An 18,565-nucleotide genomic window follows, 5' to 3' on the forward strand; every position below is an offset into this window, starting at 1 on the left:
TGAAATTGAACATAAGAAAGGAACCTGGGGAGGATGGGAGCTATCCAGTTATATTGAGGGAGGCAGCAAAGGAAGTAAGCAAACCCTTAACCATAATTATGAAAGCTTCCTTGGACTCAGGGGAGGACCCCATGTACTGGAGATGTGCAAATGTGTCCCCAGTTCACAAAAGGGGATCAAAGGGTGACATAAGTAATTACAGACTCGTTAGTTTAACTTCTGTTCCAGGGATAATAATGTATCGCTGGTTAAAGAAACATTGCAGGATCATCTAGACATGACTGCAGTTATAGTTCACACACAGCATGGGTTTCTTAAAGGGAGGTCCTGTCTGACAAATTTTATTGAATACTATGATGTGGTTAAAAAGGAAGTGGATGCAAAAAATAATTTTTAATATCATTTACTTGGATTTCAGGAAAGCTTTTGATACTATTACACATGGAAGACTACTGTACAAATTGGAGTGGAATGGCATTAAGAGCAAGTTGCTACAATGGATAAAAGGAAGGGTGAATGGGAGAAGACAGAGAGTGGTAATCAATCAACACTGCTCTTCGTGGACTAATTTTATTAGTGGAGCCCTTCAGGGTTCGGCTTTGGGCCCATTGTTCAACAGAGTTCAGTGTTGGGTCCACTGTTGTTTTGTATATTTATTGATGAAGATATCTCAGGGTTAATGTCTAAGTTTGCAGATGATGCAAAGGTTGGCAGGGTTGTTAATGACAGTAATGATAGTACACTACTACCTGGAAAAGTTGAGCAGATGGGCTGAGATGTGGCAACTGAAGTTTAACATTGACAAATGCAAAGTACTGCATATGGGTAGCAGTAATCCCAGAGTAATGTACCAACTGTGAGGTACTACACTCAGTATAGTGGAGAATGAAAAAGACCTGGGGATAATTGTGTAGTCAGATATGAAGTTTTCTGAGCAGTGCAAACAGTCTGCAAGAGTAACTCATGGTGTCTTGTCAATGATATACAGGAATTTTGCTAGCAGGGGTAATGAGGTGATTGTCCCCTTGTATAAGGCAATAGTCAGGCCACGCCTTGAGTACTGCATACATGTCTGGAGGCCTCATTTTAGAAAGGATGTAGAATTCCTGTAATGAGTACAGAGAATGGCACCAAGATTGGTGAGTGGAACAAAATTGTTGCAGTTACCAAGAAAGACTTAAGTTCTGCAAATTGCAGCGTTTGGAGACTAGGCACCTGCGAGGTGATCTAATTGAGGTATATAAGTGCTTGAATGGTTTGGGCAAACTCAATGCTGATAGGATTCTTCCTCTTGCTCAGATTACTCATCTGATGGGACATAAATTCAAATTGAGGGAAGACAATTGTATGTTCAGAAATTTATCTTTAGACAGCGGGTGGTTGATAGTTGGAACAAACTTTCATCTGTTGTTATGGAGGTCAACAAATTAAATACGTTCAGAGCAGAACTAGACAAACATTTGCAGTAAATGGATGGGTGAAATGGGATGGGGTTTTTTTTTTGGCTGATGCTATATAAGATTGCTTTCTTGTATCATATGCCTCTACTAATGCTAATGCTAACTCAGTGACTGCTGAAGTCTATTACGATGCAAAAAAACTGTAAGTTGAACTGATTCAATTGCAGTATGACTGAATTTTGCATTGTAGTTTTAACCAGGAAGCTTTAATTATCTTTTTTGCTGTTTGATCAGTATCCCAGTCCTCTGAACTGCAAACTTGGCAAGAAATTTGGTAAGTGTATCTGGTAGCACCAGTACATGTGAATAAGCTTTTTCTGTATGAAACGGAAAAAAAAAAAAAAAAAAAATTAAGGTTCCATTCAAGAATCACCAGTGCACATTTATATATTGTAATGCAAATTGGCATTTCAAAAGGGGGAAAAAAAAAAAAAAAAAAAAAAAAGCAGCAGAAGCAACCCCAAGTTTCACATTAATAAGTTAAGTTAATGTTTAATAAAATAAAATAAAATACAATTTAATTGTAGCCAGTTTTGAATTTGTTAGTCAAGATATAATTTTTCCAGCTTTTCAATGTGACCCATCTGTCTTAAAAGTTAAGAGTATCCCTGATCTTGGGTGTTGCAGTTTCACTGTAATGTCACGAACAGATTGATTGCTAATATTGCATCCTGTGATGACTCCCTATTGGAAGTTGCTAAGTTCAGTTCCTTGACCCATTTACTGTGTTTTGTTTATCTGCTTACCTCTGGCAAGAATGCAATTGCTTTTATAGTTATTCCTGACATTTGTGAATGGCAGGTATGCTTCATTTTTCACAAATCTCAGTGGCGTTCACACACTTTAGCATTATATTATAATAAAAATATATATATACATATGTTTGTATATGTTCTTGGTTTGATCAAACAGTTCGGTAGCAATCTAATAATTCTTGAATGCATAGTGGTAGCTAAAACATTGTTATTATTTTATTATTATTATTATTATTAGCCATATGGTGCAAGGAAGCCTGAGGCTTATGCTGCACCAGCCAAAAAAAATTTCTGAGTTACCCTGTGTGTGTGTGTTGTGTGTGTGTGAGACAGAGAGAGAGAGAGAGAGAGAGAGAGAGAGAAAGAGAGAGAGAGAGAGAAGTAGAAGGAAATCACCAAGAAAAAGAAGAATGATGATATCCAGCTGAGGACCCTGGGTGTGCCAAGCCCATACTCACCAGATGTGAGCCCCTGGGGTTGTGAGCGGAGCTTCCAATGATATTGGTTTAGAGTACACACATTAAGTTTTAAGTAACTGTTACGTGTCAGTCTAGAGAAAAGCTTGTTTGACTGAACACGTATTTTTCTTGATTGGTAGATGTACTGAAAATGATGAAATTTAAACAAGGTATGAACATTAAATTTTGTTGTAAACTTGAAAAGTCAGCCTCAGAAACACAAGAAATGCTCACTAAAGTTTATGGGGATTATACCATGATGAAAGAAACAGTCTTCAAGTGGTTTTTAGTGTTTTGCAAAGGAAATTTTTTTTGCTTGAAATGAAGAAAGAAGCAGTTACCTGTCAAAATTCCAAAATCAACAAAAAACATCAATGAAGTGCACAGCATCATTTGATCGGACTGATGACTGACTATTCACGAAACTGCTCAAAAGATGTTCTTTCAATTGGTTCAGTTCAGGCCATTTTGACTGCAGATCTGGGTGTAAGACAAGCAAGTGCCAAATTTGTTACAGACATTCTCACTAGAAATCAAAGACTGCATTCTGTCTTCATTTCATCTGAGTTGGAGCAGGCATTGTCGGGCCTTGCATTTTTAACAAAAATTACAAATGGTAATGTCATGGGTACCTGGATATGATCCAGAGACCAAGGTTCAGAACACTCAGTGGAAAACAACATCATCACCAAGGACAAAAAAAGGTGTGGAAATTAAAATCATACTGGTTATATTTTTTGATAAGGGGAAGGTGTTATCAGAATTCATTCCACAAGATGCTATTGTTAATGCAGCACTAGGTTGAAAGATGCAATCTGTCATAAACTAGCGCTCAAAAAATGACTAAATAGTTGTTCCCTTTGCCATGACATGTATCATTTGCCAGTAGTTAAATATTTGACTGAAATATATTCCCATTGCACCCATCTTATTCATCTTATTTGGCACCATGTGACTTTTGGTTATTCCTAAAATTAAAGCAAGGCATGAAAAGAAAACAATTTGAGTCAATTCAAAAAATCCATTCAGAAACAACAGACTACCTAAAATCAACCACCAAAAAAGACTTTCAAAAAATGTTTTAGTATTAATGGTGGCAAATGATGCAAGAAATCAAGCTTATACAGCATCAGACAAAAAAAAAAAAAAAAAAAATCCTGTTTTACCTATTTATCCCCTCTAGGAGTTTGTTTAGTTCTTCTTTAACAAAAAAAAAAAAAATAAATAAAATTCCATTTTGCCTATTCATCTCCTCCAACGGTTTGTCTAGTTCTTCCTTGAATCTTGAGTTTTAATCAGTAGCAGGCATAATGGAACAAGTGTGTGGTTGCAGAAGGAGATTATATTGAAGAATATTAACGTAAACCAGTGGTAATCCAAATGTAATCCAAAGTGAGCAGTATTGCTTACTTTGGATTATCACAGGTCTACATTGCTATAATGTGGTTTATACTGGTTTACATTGTTATAATATGGGATTATCTAGGGGGTACTAAGAGGCAAGAGGTATGGTAAAGGATGTGGGCCCCAAGTGCATTGATTGCTTATTTATGACTGACCAGGCTAGAGCCTAGGGCAAAACATCTTCCTCACTTCATATTTAAAGTTTTACTGCTCGTATCACTTTCAAGGATATTTTCTTTGGTCACTTTGTATTTATGATGGAAATGCAAGCTTCTTGTTGCATTTCCAACATCATGTTTGGTGGAATGTGGGTTTAATGTGATCATACAACTTATCTCCAAGCAAAGAAATCAACTCCAGATTACTAAACATGGCAATTTGAGACTCCCAATAAATGACTTTAAATAAGACATTGGGAAACAGGTATCACTTCATCAAGCCCATTAATCGCATTAAGAATTTATTGAACAGTGAAGTAGTTACAAAATGTGGTATCTAAGACTCTTGCTAAATCAGACTTTTAAAAGCTGGTATAACTGAATCAAGTTCATCAACGTTGTTGAATTAAATAAACTAAAAAGGTTTAATTGGATTTTGAATAAATATGCAGTTAATTGCTACTGTTTTGAATTTTATTGCATTATTATGTTCCTCAGAGTTGTGTAAACCATTAGTCTGAACAATGCTTTTCACAGGTTAGGGTAGGGAGCACTGGGGATGAGCTTATGGAACCAAGGGGGCAGTCACTGATGAAGTTTGGGGGTCACTGATGTAAACACTTATCACTGAATATAAAATTAATTTTTTACAACACTCACTGAACTTTTTGATCAAGCCTTGTAAGTACAGGCAACCCCGTATAACATGGTACTTCAACAACACGATTTCACTCTAACATGATTGATAAATTGCGGCAATCCTCGCACAAAACGATACTTGAATAACACGGTTTCACTCTAACACGGTTAGACAATTTCGGTAAAACTCACATAACAGGGTATTTTTGAGCTTTTGTGCAGGGCAAACCCTGCTATTATGTTGGATATAATTTTTTTAAAATTTCCGCTCTTTTTGAATCCCCGCTGTTAACTCGCTAGTTCAAAAACAATCATTGAGAAATCCCTGTATTTTATTTTGTTGGGAAATCGGCCTGTTACGTTCTGTGCTATTGAACTTGTTGTTATTTGGTTTTTAGGAGCATTAGCAACTAAGGCCATATTGCTCCGGGGATATGCGGTGGACATTCCCTGACCTTTCTGCATCCTCTGTATTTGGTGGTCACGGGCTCAAACCCTGGTCTAATCAAGAAGTGTGTGCTACGCACTGCTGCTCTTGCCCACCTGGCCAAGGAGGCGCCATTGAACTTGTGGAAAAATGTATATTTCAAAGTTTCATTACTATTTGATAGCACACCATTCCATCCAAAAGATTTAAGTCATCCAAACATTAAAGTTATGTTCCTACCACCACTGTGGTACTAGGTTACTACAACTTCATTCATTCAGCCATTTGATCAAGGCATTATATCCACCATTAAAACTCATTACATCAGAAAATCATTATGATGGATTTTTGAAAAAAATTGATTCTGAATCTATTGAAGTAATGGAGGCATGGAAACATTTCTCAATTGTGGACTGTATCAGAATCATATCTTTCTCACTGAAAGAAGTAAAACTATCAATGTTAAATGTGTGGGGAAAAATGTATGGCCAGGGTCAGTTCATTTGGGAAATATGGTCAAACCGGCATTAAACGGAATCGGTGAGATAGTAGAACTTGCTACATTGGTAGGAGGAGGAAGGTTTTGATGATATGACTACTGAAGCACTTGTATGTAGCACAGTTGTTTTTGTAGGAGGAATTTTTATGGGTCTTTTTTCACAACGTGGCTGAGATAGTCGGGCTTGGGTGAGGGTGGCATGGTTTTTACTCCCGGAAACTCGGGAGAAAAAAACATTTTTTGTCCAGGAAAACAGAAAATTGATCTCAGGAACATGCAATTTATAAACAATATACACAGAGTAACATGGCCTTAGCTGCCTATACATGCACTCATAAAAAAATTAAAAAAGATATGATTACTGAAGATGTTCAAGAATTACTGGTAAAAAAAGAGGCTGGCAAAGCGGCGTTCGGTAGAAATGGCATCAGAGGTAAAACCAAATAAATTCAGAGGATGATAGTGCAGATGAAAATTCTAAACTTCCAAATTTTACACTAAAAAGCATACGGGAAGGCATAAAGTTAGCTGAGCAATTAGAATCTTATTTTTTGAATGAAAGGAGCTCAAAGTTCAAAAGGAAGCTTCAAAAATGCTTAGTTCCATATGATGAAATTGACAAAGATTTATCAAGCAAAGCAAACAAACCCAGATTACTGATTTTTTAAACAACATTAGCATTAGTAGAGGCATATGATGCAAGAAAGCAAGCTTATGTAGCATTAGTCAAAAAAAAAAAAACAACTACATTTCACACATACATTCCCTCGAAACATTTGTCCAGTTCCTCCTTGAATTTATAGTAATAGTAATGGCGGCATGTAATGAAAGAAAGCAAGCGTATGAGCTTACATAGCATAAGCCAAAAAAAAAAGAACAATTTCACACATCCATTCCTTCTAAATGTTTGTCCAGTTCCTCCTTGAATTTATTTAAGCTACCAACTTCCACAACGACAGATGGCAGTTTGTTCTAGCAATTAGCCACCCGCTGGCTAACGGCTTCTATACATCTATTCTACAACTGTCTTTCCTCAATTTGAATTTATGCTCCCTCAGGTTCGTAATGAACCTGAGGGAGCATACATTTTCTACAGAAACAAACATGTTTCTGTAGAAAACAATCATCCAGTAAATCGATAAAAGTATTTTTGTTCTTAATTGTCTTGTATAAGTCTAGTGAAATAAAATGGCATTTCTTAGCTATTTCATGTTTGTATGTTTACTGCTGTAGATTCTGGCACCATATGCCATCACCACTTTAAAGCATATGGTGTATACATACACAATATGCTTTAATTTCATGTGTATATTTTAAATCATCCCACAACTTGTATTTTAATTTCATGTGTATATTTTAAATCATCCCACAACTTCTGTTTTCATGAATAAATACAGGGCTGTTGTGACTTAAAGTATAACCCTTGTGCGTGTATGTGATCAGTATGTATACAAATTGGAATCAAATAATATATTCTCCAATGAATATGGCTGATAAGTTAAAAAAAATTTAAAAACTTGAATAATCGTTAATTAACTTAAAACATGAGATAATCACATTATGGGAGGTTCATTTATGAGAGGTGAATTTACAAAAAAGACGGCTATATTTCTGGATAAGCTTTGGAATCTTACTTGTGGACATTACACTTTTCAAGTCTAATGTCAACAAGTATCTTTTCAACCTTCAACCCACTCATGGTCCTAAATTACCATAGGTTCTAATACCTTTCACATTTGGAGTTTTCATAAAAAAAAATCCTATCTGGCCAAAATAAGAGGGGGAGGAGGGAGAAAGATTAAAATTCAGACAAACTAAAAGCGATTATATTCAACACAAACTTGCAGGGATAACTGAAAAGCATCTAAAATTAGAGTTACCAGACATCCTGAAATCGACTACTCATTCCTGAAAATTATTTGTCCCCAAGAATGTTCCTGATTTTTAGAATGTGTCCCTAGAAAGTTGACTTCCAAGAACTGCAAATCATTGTATACTTGAGACTACTCTTTTTTTCTTACCACTCTTATGGCTGCATTAGTGCAAATGTCAGTGATGTAACTATGATATGGCAAATGTGGCCTCTGTAGTAGTTGCTGAATGGAGTTAAAGAAAAGATTTACAAAAACTGAATTTATGATTTATTTTAAAAATATGACTATGATTTTTATTGTCTAAATTAATTATTATAAAACTTTGTAGTTTTTACATAAAAGTTACAAAATTTGGATAATAATTTAACAAATATAAAATAAAATAGCTAATGCTAGTCTTATTGAAATTATATGGAGTCATGAGGACTATTCTGCCATCTAGATTTCTTTATATATATATATATATATATATATATATATATATATATATGGTCAGTAAGATGGCCTAGTTAATGCAATAATCTTAATGCTCACAGCAGAACCAAATTCGCTTTCATAATGAACTGCCCTTAATTTGTCATTAGCCATTGTCTTATCTTTGAAATAAATGATGGATTAACCTATTGACAATATTTGCCTGAAAGTAATGCGGTACTGGGGCAACTTGTTGAGAAGGTAAAGTATATTCTATAGTGAGCATTAAGAACTAAGCAGTTTAAATCCTACTGGCCACAAAAAAATAAGGGTAGGTAGGCCTTCCAACTTCATATAATTTAGTAATTATTTTCTTTTATAATTTAATCATTATCATTATTAATTAATAATAATATCACTTAAAAAGTAATGAAAATATCATTATCGATATTTTTATAAAATTAATACTGATAAAATATTAACAAGTTAATAGATATCAATACAATTAAATTTTGATAATCGATAATATCATTAATTAATTAAAACTACCAATTAATATAATATAACAATGATTTCATTTTTAATTATAAATTAAATAAATTCATAATTTTGTTTATTTAATTATTTTTAATATTTAATTCTGCCCCTGGAAACACAGAATGATATAGCTTTATTTTCATATTCTTTAGCTTGAAGGGGAGAAAATGGTAACCCCCATTTAAGATTAAACTGAAAATTTAAGGCTAAACTGAAGATTGTTTAATAATTTGATTGCACTGGGTGTTACCTGCACTAAAACTTCCATTACATTCACATTACCTGTAGCTTCCTTGATGTTCATTACAAGTTCATAAAATATAAGTTTTCATATACAAGGTTATCAAATAAGTTCATTATTAGTTAAATTACCACATTTTGTCATTCTTGCAATATATTGTACTTGTATGATGATTCCATATTGGCTGCTTTGTTTAATGATTTGGTGACTAAAGTGTTTCTAGAAATACCTAAAGAAATAAATGCATAGAATATCTGTAAATATACTTAAAGGTATTCATGTAACCAAGAAATGAATAAAATATTTACCCCTCACTAAAACTTCCATTACATTCGATGTTCCTGCAGTCCCATGAATATTATAAGGTGTACACCTATACCTTCCTTGATGTTCATTACTAACCCTTTGAAATAACAGAGAACCATTATTTAAAGTTACAACTCCAGGTGTTGCATTTGGATCAAACGGCCGCCTGTCTTTTGTCCAAGTAATGAACTGGAATGGAGGATTTGCTTGTACATAACAACGAATCACTCCAGAAAGACCAAGAGGAAGGTACTGTATCGTGGGAGAATAGGTTACTCTGGCTGGATCTAAAAAAATGCACAAATTTTATTTATTAAGCTAAGGTTAAAGAAATTGACTATATGATTGTGCATGTCTACACATTACTTGTAATATGTAAAGGGACTCAACTTTAAAAGAATAATAAATATTTTGAATTAATCAAAATATATATATATATATATATATATATATATATATATTTTTTTTTTGCAAAATAAAGATATTGAAAACTGCAAAAAAAAAAAAAAATCGGAAATTATTTTTCTATATTCATATTTAAAAAATTACTCTATTAACAAATGTCATTATATGATAAAATTATAAGTGCAATGGTTAAAAGTTAGATAATTATACATTTTCCTAGTAGAACTTTAAGACTACAGTATTGCTGTAAGGCCTATGACAAATCTAACAGAATGTGTGTGCCAATGTGGCCTCTGATAACTACCCTAAGGCAATATTATCAAATATCCAAGGTTCAGAATATACTTGAATCTAGTTTTCTTTCAAGGGTATTTGAAGCTAAATGTTGATAAATACAGTACTTGTGATATATTTGTCACTCTCTCATCCTAAAATTCAGCGCACACTTTTTTCGAACTCACCACAAAAGTCAAGAGGCTATAACTAATCAAGACATATCTTGTCAAATGCATTACAGCATTTCATTTGAAAAAGCTAATTTATTTAAGTACTCCTCACAGCAGCTACAACAGAAGGAACAGAGAATGTACAATAATCTAATGCCATCACTACCATTCCAATACTTAACTGATGATATGGCAATCTCTTACATCTCTCTCCTATAATGGTAAAAAGGTAAACTGCAGTCATTATCAACTCACTGCAGGATGGAAGCCTCCTCAACAATTCATGCTGAGGGAAATGGATAATCTGCCATGCTGGTCCAGTGCAGGTTGGCAGATCGACCATATTTAGCAGTCAGGGGGTTGAACCCCGGTCTACTCAAAGAGCGTGTGCTACTGCACTCCTGCCCCTGACCACTCAGCTAAGGAGGCCTCTCTCTTGTTTCTCATATAAGTATCTCCACAACTGTATGCAGCCAGTATGGAATAAAGAAAATTTGCCCTCATTGCTTTAAAATATCAGAAATTACTGAGAAAATGTCAACACGCACGCACACACACACACACACACACACACACACAGATATTCTTCCTCAATTAAATGATAAATAAACTGCAGCAACAGGTTTTATAATACATGTCAAGATTTTGTATTCCAATTATTACAAATTAAAATTATTATTTTTAATGAAACCAGAGCTTGTTGCTCATATCTGTATACATGTATTTGTCTGTAGAAGTAGTTATTCATGAGCTGATTTGCATGTTGAGCAGGCAAATTCCCATCAATGAATGGAAGAATTTCACTCGTACCTCTCTAAATGAATGGCAGTTGGTGATGTATCATGCTGACTTAGCTGCCATGGAGCTTAGCTGCAATTTCATGCTCATTACTTTCTCACCTTCTCAAGGTTCTGTTATAGTCAACTAAGTATTGTTATACACATGGGCAATGAATATACCATTATAGAATGGAATATAATGAAAGAAAATATTGTGCAAATAAACCTTATTGCTATCAAAATGAAAAAATTGAACTGTTATCTGTAGTATGATAACAAATGCTACTTCACATTCTATTTTTCTATCTTAGTAGGTCTGGAAGAGAAATTAGCATTAGCATTAGTAGAGGCATATGATGCAAGAAAGCAAGCAAGCTTATGCAGCATCAGCAAAAAAAAAAAAAAAAAAAAAAAAACACACTCCCATTTCACCCCTCCATTCATTGCAAGTACGTGTCCAACTCAGCCTTAAATTTATTTAGGCTATCAACTTCCACAACAAAGGATGGAAGTGTGTTTTCTTAATTTGAATTTATGCCCTCTCAAATGATTATTCTAAGCAAGAGGAAGAATTCCATCAGCATTGGGCATGCTCAAACCATTCAAGACCCTATACATCTCAATCAGATCACCTCGCAGGTGCCTAGTCTCCAGACACTGTAATTTGCAAAATTTAAGCCTTTCTTTGTAAGAGCAACCCTTTGTTCCATTCACTAATCTTGTTGCCCTTCTCTGCACTCGTTCCAAAAGCTCTACATCCTTCTTAAAATGAGGCCTCCAGACCTGCATACAGTACTCAAGGTGTGCCCTGACCATTGCCTTATACAAGGAGATAATCACCTCCTTATCCCTGCTAGAAAAATTCCTGTATATCATTGACAAGACACTATGAGCTACTCTTGCAGACTGTCTGCACTGTTCAGAAAACTTCATCAGAAAACCACAGAGCTTCCCATATGTAGTACTTTACATTTGTCAATGTTAAACTTCATTTGCCACCTCTCAGCCCATCTGCTCAATTTTTCTAGATCCTGTTGCAGCAGCGTACTGTCATTAGTGTCCTTAACAACCCTGCCAACCTTGCCTTCCTATCTTGAAATTGGCTACAACTTGCTTTTAAATGTTCACAATCCATTAGTCTTTTTTTCAAATTCGTTACAATGTTTTCTAAAAGTCTTTCCCGAGGAAGCCCGACAAATCAATGATTTTCTACAAATTTTACATTTTTGAAGGTTTCTGAAGTAATTAATTCATCAACATTTTTTTCATATGGACCGGCCGACCGGGCTAGCCGAGTGGGTAAAGTACCTGCCCGGCAACCCAAAGGTCGCGGGTTCGATTCCCGCCTCGGGCTTGGATCAAAGTACTGCAAAAACCTTGGGAGGTGCAATATGGTCACAGAAGCCGATGCGCCAACAACTACCAAATCAAAAAAAAAAAAAAAAAAAAAATCATATGGACCCTTTTCCTTTCCAAGCATTTGAAATGCTTTAATAGATCTTATCACAAGTTTTTCAGTCTTTATTATGTCTATATTTCTTGCTTGCAGTGCATTTGAAAGAAGAGAAATTTCGTTTAAAATATCAATCATCAATGACAAATCAGTTATAAAATATATATTTTCAAGACGGACGGCCATACCTAAGTACTTTTTATTTCAATAAAAATAGTGATGTAGTGCTGGACAAGCGCACCACATAGCTAGGGTTGACCTTAAACTACAGGCAACCCATCCAAAACTCTACCAATCTTTATAATTTCAATTCCAAGTTGTTCGGATATTTTGGAAAGTTCAATTTGGTTCTTATTGGATTGATGAAAAATAGTATATATCTTATCAATAAATATCTTAAAATGATTTACTTGCTTTATTTCCTTTATCGAATCATCTAAAACAAGATGGAGGCGATGATTTAAACAGTGCCATACTATTATGTTTGGAAACTCTTTTGCAATCCTAGTGAAATAAAATAAATAATAAATTTTCTGTTTATACTCCGGGACGACCAAATGGTCAGAGGAGTTCACAAGATAGACATAATACAGAAACAGCAGTACACGAGCCTTGAGTGACCGGGCTTGAACCCCGGTCACTCAAGGCACGTGTACTTACACACCCATGTGCCTGACCATTAGACTACGGCGGAAGGCCAGTGCTCACTCCAGATTTTCTCCCAAGCATAATGCTGGCACCATTGGAGTAAAATCCTATTAAATTTTTTTCTAGGTAGTTCTTAGTAAGCCCAACATTATTTAAACTTTCCATAACTGAAGAACATTGTCTGTGCATCTTGTTTTTCCAATTCAACTAGTTCAACAAAAATTGTTGGTGATGTAACTGAATCCTCAACTTTTAAGAAAAGGATAATAACTGGTTTGCAGGATATCGTTGAAGCTTCGTCAATAATCAAACATATTTTCAGATTATTTTCAATAATTTTATTAAATATTTCTTTTTTAATTTCCTTTGCAATGAAATCAACTACTTTCACAGCAGTTTTACGAGAATGTAATCCTATTCCCATATCTAATGCATTTTTACTTTGCACTTCTATCTCATCTTCTATGTCTGAAAACGGTTTACATCTTTTTGCCGGGCTGTAAACTGTATTAAATACTCTACAAGTAGCACTTAAATATTTTTCATTCATCGTATCTATTACTTTTGTTATTGAATCCTGCTCACATTGTTTTAAGTTTTCTTTACAAATGTTATGAGCTTTTGATGAAAAATGTTCTTTCATTTTTTTCCTTAGAGAAGCTTGTTGTACCTCTTTATTTTTCTCTGATGCCTCAATCTGAAAACATTTCCATTCTTTTGACACATGAACACTTTTCTCTTTTATAAAGTCATGTTTTGCACAATACTCGCAACCTAACTTTTTTTTAAAATTACCAGTCCGTCATATTTTTCTTTAAAATTGTTATATTGTTGCACTGTCCAGCATTCAGGAAGATTTTCAATTTTGGAGTTGTTATCGTTTTTTATTTCAATAATTGACGTGCTGCTTTCTTCAAGTTGGAGTGGTTGTGCTTGTGACTGTTTTGTACCATCCAAGGCCAATTCTGATACAACAAATTCTGATTTTGGTTTCTTATTGAAACAATCTGTCAGCCTTTTCATCCTTTTAAGGGCTACTACAAAAATTTTTAAAAATGTTTTATTTTAATATATTATAGAGCAGGAGCGGATATATGCCTATATATTTGAATATTTTTACTGGTTCTGTCCACATGTAGTCATATCAAACTTTTATAAACAAAGCACTGTGCTTATACCATTGATAAACATCAGTCAGAACATACATTTTCTTCATTTTATCGATACTAAACGAAGATTTCTTGCTGAATTAATAAATGGCATAGGCTATGCAGATTAAATATGATAGAATAATGTGTACGACAAACCTGTTTGTCATGGAAAAGTTGTGATAAAAACGGCTTAATTACCATGTGCACATTGGCATAAGGATTCCAACATGGAAGAACATTCTTCCACGGCTTCCAAAATGGGCGATAAGATAACTCTTGAAATCTATATTTCTATTGGTTCGTTGTGTCCTAGCTTCCTATTATTTTTATTGATCGGGAAACACCAAAGCACTCATAATACCGCGTGTGAATTTAGGGCATAACACAAAACAGAAACAAATGACAGTGTGTTACCCCCTGGTTGTTTGGCACTTTTTCTCTTCACATTATGTTTGTTTACTTAAGTAACAAATGCGAGGGAAAAAAAATGTAGTATTTCAAAGGTATAATGAGTTTTATGAAATGAATAAATAAATATTACAAGCATAGTTCCGTCTAATTTTTTTCACCTATGGACGGAATGAACATTACTACGGGCACTTGGAATATGCTGTTGCGTAGATGAACGTTAAAAAAAAGAGTAAGCAATGTAAATTTGTGATTTCCACATTGGGTGGCTGCCCAGGCGCCCACCTTAGAGAGAACCCTGATCACAAGTGCCATTTTAACAACCGGTTTGCCGAACTCAACAAAAAATTAGGTATCGGTTCTGCCGAACCGGTGCGAACCGGCTGAATCCCACCACTGAATAAATCCACAAAAGTGTGTGTAAGTAACCAACACACAAATTCCAGTCAATATCTGGGAAATTAAAATTCCCCATTATGAGACTTTCTGATTTACTGGCCCACTCTATTTCCCTGTACAGTTTCTTATTATACTCATCAGAGTCATTAGGCCTATAACACACTCCTACTCTCAGTTTTGATCTCCCAATGCTTATGTCACACCAAACTGACTCGACACTGCATTGTCCAGCGATGTCAACTGGCTTCACTTCCTTGGATTTTATGTGTTTCTTAACTAATAGTATAACCCCTCCTCCCTTCCTATCTTGTCTATCCTTCCTGTACACATTGTACTCCCCAAATTCCAGTTCTGCATTCCTTATATCTGTGTGACACCACGTCTCTGATATCCCAAAAATATCTGCCTTTGATGTTCTGAGCAATACCTCAAATTCATCAAATTTATTTACCAAACTCCTAGCATTGGTGTACATGCAAGTATACATGCACCTGTTCCTATTCTAAGCTACCCTAACACAAACCATGTGTTTACTTGTACCGCAATGACTCCCAGTAGGCCCTGAAACACTCTGCATCTTGTTTTCCAGGCTGCTGCTCATTCCAATAGAAGCAGTGCAAGAATCACTTTCACCTCTGCCAGTGGTTACTGTTAATCTATTAGTCCTTGTATCCCCCCCCCCCCAAGCTAGTAGTTTTCTGACCCATCTAACACTGCCTCGATAGCATTAGCAAATATTCTTGCACCCTTTCTATTTAAGTGTATCACATCTCTGTAGAAGCAGTCTCTCCTGTTAACAAGTACAGACCAGGCTGAAAAAAATTCTACCCCTCGAGCCTTGCACAATCTTTCCAGGGCCAAATTGATCGACAAGACTCTCATCATATACTCCCTCCTATTGTGTCTGAGCAGAATTGCAGACACTTTCAAATTCAACCCTAATTCACAGTTTTTTTTCAACAGTGACCTGTACTTGTTAAGTAATTCTGCCGGTCCCCTACTCTTAATATCATTAGTGCCAACGTGTACAACTATATCACCTTTTGTGCCCTTAAATGATGATATCAGCTCTACAATGTCATCAACCTTTGCCCCTGGCAGACATATCCTGGTCCTGTTCCACCTATCAAAATGACCATGATACAATTACCTGAACAGGATTATTTTGATTCCAGGTTCTAATAATTCTGAAAGTAACCAGAATTAAAAAATTCTGCTAAAACTATAAGTACATGAAATGATATAATAAAGTAAATGTAGTTGGTGACATGGTATGTAGAAGTGTCCACAACTTAGTAACAACATGTGCATAGAGAGTGAAAGGTCATAAGCTTAAATTCTGTTCACATGGAAATCTTTTCTGAGGTTTCATGCCCAATACTGAGTTAGCTGAACTCAGGTAATGTAGTAGTTTCTCTCTGCAATCAGAATGAGGATTTATGGGGTTAGTAAACATTATTTTCAAAATAAAACAATAAAAAAAAACAGATTGAATAAGAAGGAATACTTGGATAAAGAATGATTTTAATCCCAAGTACCTATTAGTACAGCAGTATTCTACAAAATACTTTGAGGTGCAGTGATTACGATAGTTTGCTAGCAAATAATGTAGAAATGATGTTTATAATTTTAGAGACGATATATAATCTGACATGAAAAGAGGTTGCTAGGACAGCAAAGCTGGTTCTCATAATTATATACACAAGCTTTTCTGGTATCAGTGAAGTGATTATTTCATTGTATAAGGCAATCTAGGCAAGTGAGAACCTGAGTATTGCATACAGGTTTGGAAATCACACTTCGAAAAGAATACAAACCTGCTGGAAAGGGCGTTGATGAGAGCAAAAACAAGATTAATTATGAATGCAAAGAGTTATTCCTAGGAAGGTATTCCAATTCTAAAAGTTGCAGAGACTGTAACCCAGGCATCCAAATTGTGTATCAAAATAGTTACGGTTTAGCATTAGTAGAGGCATATGATGCAAGAAAGCAAGCTTATACAGCATCAGCCAAAAAAAAAAAAAAAAAAAACTTTCCCATTTCATCCATCCATTCACTCCAAAAGCTTGTCTAGTTCAGCCTTGAATTTATTTAAAATGTCAACTTCCACAATGACAGATGGAAGTTTGTTCCAGCAATCAACTACCTGCTGGCTAAAGGCAAACTTCTGCACATCTATTCAACAACTGTCTTTCCTCAATTTGAATTAATGCCCCATCAGGTGCTTAATCTGATCAGGAGGAAGAATCCCATCAGCATTGAGCTTGCTCAAACTATTCAAGGTCTAATATACCTCAATCAGATCACCTTGCACGTGCCTAGTTTCCAGACACTGCAATTTGCAGAACTTAAGCCTATCTTGGTAACAGCAATCCTTTGGTCCATTCACTAATCTCATTGCCCTTCTTTGTACTCTTTCTAATAGCTCAACATCTTTCCTAAAATGAGGCCTCCAGACCTGTGTGCAGTACTCAAGGTATGGCCTGACCATTACCTTATACAAGGAGATAATCACCTCCTTATCCCTGCTAGCAAAATTCCTATATATCATTGACAAGACCCCATGACCTACTCTGGAAGCCTGTCTGCACTGCCAGAAAACTTCATATCTGACTGCATAATTACTCCCAAATATTTTTCATTCTCCACTACCCTGAGCATAGTACCACACAGTTGGCATGTTACTCAGAGGTTACTGCTACCCATATGCAATACTTTGCATTTGTCAATGTTAAACTTCAGTTGCCACTTCTCAGCTCATCTGCCCAAATTTTCTAGATACTGTTGTAGTAACATACCATCCTTATTGTCTTTAACAACCCTACCAACCTTCGTATCATCTGCAAATTTTGACATTAAGTCTGATATACTTTCATCAATATCATTGATAAATATACAAAACAATAGTGGGCATAACACCAAACCCTGGGGAACTGCACTAATAACATTAGTCCATGAAGAGCAATGTCCATTGATTACCACTCTGTTTTCTCCCACTCAACCATCCTCTTATCTATTGTAGCAACTTGCCCTTAATGCCATACTCTCCAACTTGTACAGTAGTCTTCCATGTGCAACAGTAGAAAAGCTTTCCTAAAATCCAAGTCTTTGAAATCAAAATTATTTGTTGTATCCAGTTTCTTTGTGACTACATCATAGTATCCAATAAAATTGGTTAGACAAGACTTCTTCTTAACAAACCCATACTGTGTCTGATCTATAACTGCAGTCTTGTCTAGATGATCCTGCAGTGCTTCTTTAACCAGTGAGTGCATTATTTTTCCTGGAATAGAAGTTAAACTAACAGGTCTGTAATTATGTCTTTTGTGAACTGAGGATACATTTGTACATCTCCAGTCCATGAGGACCTCCCCTGAGTCCAAATTTTAAAAGAAATAAGTACACTAAACAGTAGAGTATATTTCCTCTTGTTTAGAAAAACATGAACACATAGATTTAAACTAAAAAAAGGATAATATGCAAAATATAAAAAAATTTAGTCAAAAAGTAATTAGCTATCAGAAGCAACTTCCACCTAATTTTGTGGAGTAGAGAGCTTATATGAATTTCAGTAGGGACTGGATTATCAGATAAATGAATGAAGGCTATGTGGGTTAAAAAAGGCAGTAAGAAAGATGCCATATAAACCTTGCTTCCTTCCATAATTATAGCAATACTAGTAAACTGTCTTTAGGCAACTTATT

At 35.2% G+C, this 18,565-nt stretch overlaps 1 protein-coding gene across 4 annotated transcripts in view; it reads right to left on the reverse strand.

Moving 5' to 3' along the window:
- The window catches only part of LOC150086693 (protein turtle-like), a 1,103,226-nt gene that overhangs the window by 490,867 nt on the left and 593,794 nt on the right, over positions 1 to 18,565 (reverse strand). For all 4 annotated transcript variants that reach the window (XM_090372696.1, XM_090372694.1, XM_090372697.1 and 1 more), the window contains one exon: positions 9,175 to 9,459. In XM_090372696.1, coding sequence (XP_090228822.1) covers positions 9,175 to 9,459 — 285 coding nt within the window. The remainder of the gene's footprint in view (positions 1 to 9,174; positions 9,460 to 18,565) is intronic.

Source organism: Mastigoproctus giganteus, chromosome 4 (genome assembly GCF_048544385.1).
Source record: "Mastigoproctus giganteus isolate SK-2022 chromosome 4, ASM4854438v1, whole genome shotgun sequence".
In the NCBI taxonomy this organism is placed as follows: Eukaryota; Metazoa; Arthropoda; class Arachnida; order Uropygi; family Thelyphonidae; genus Mastigoproctus; species Mastigoproctus giganteus.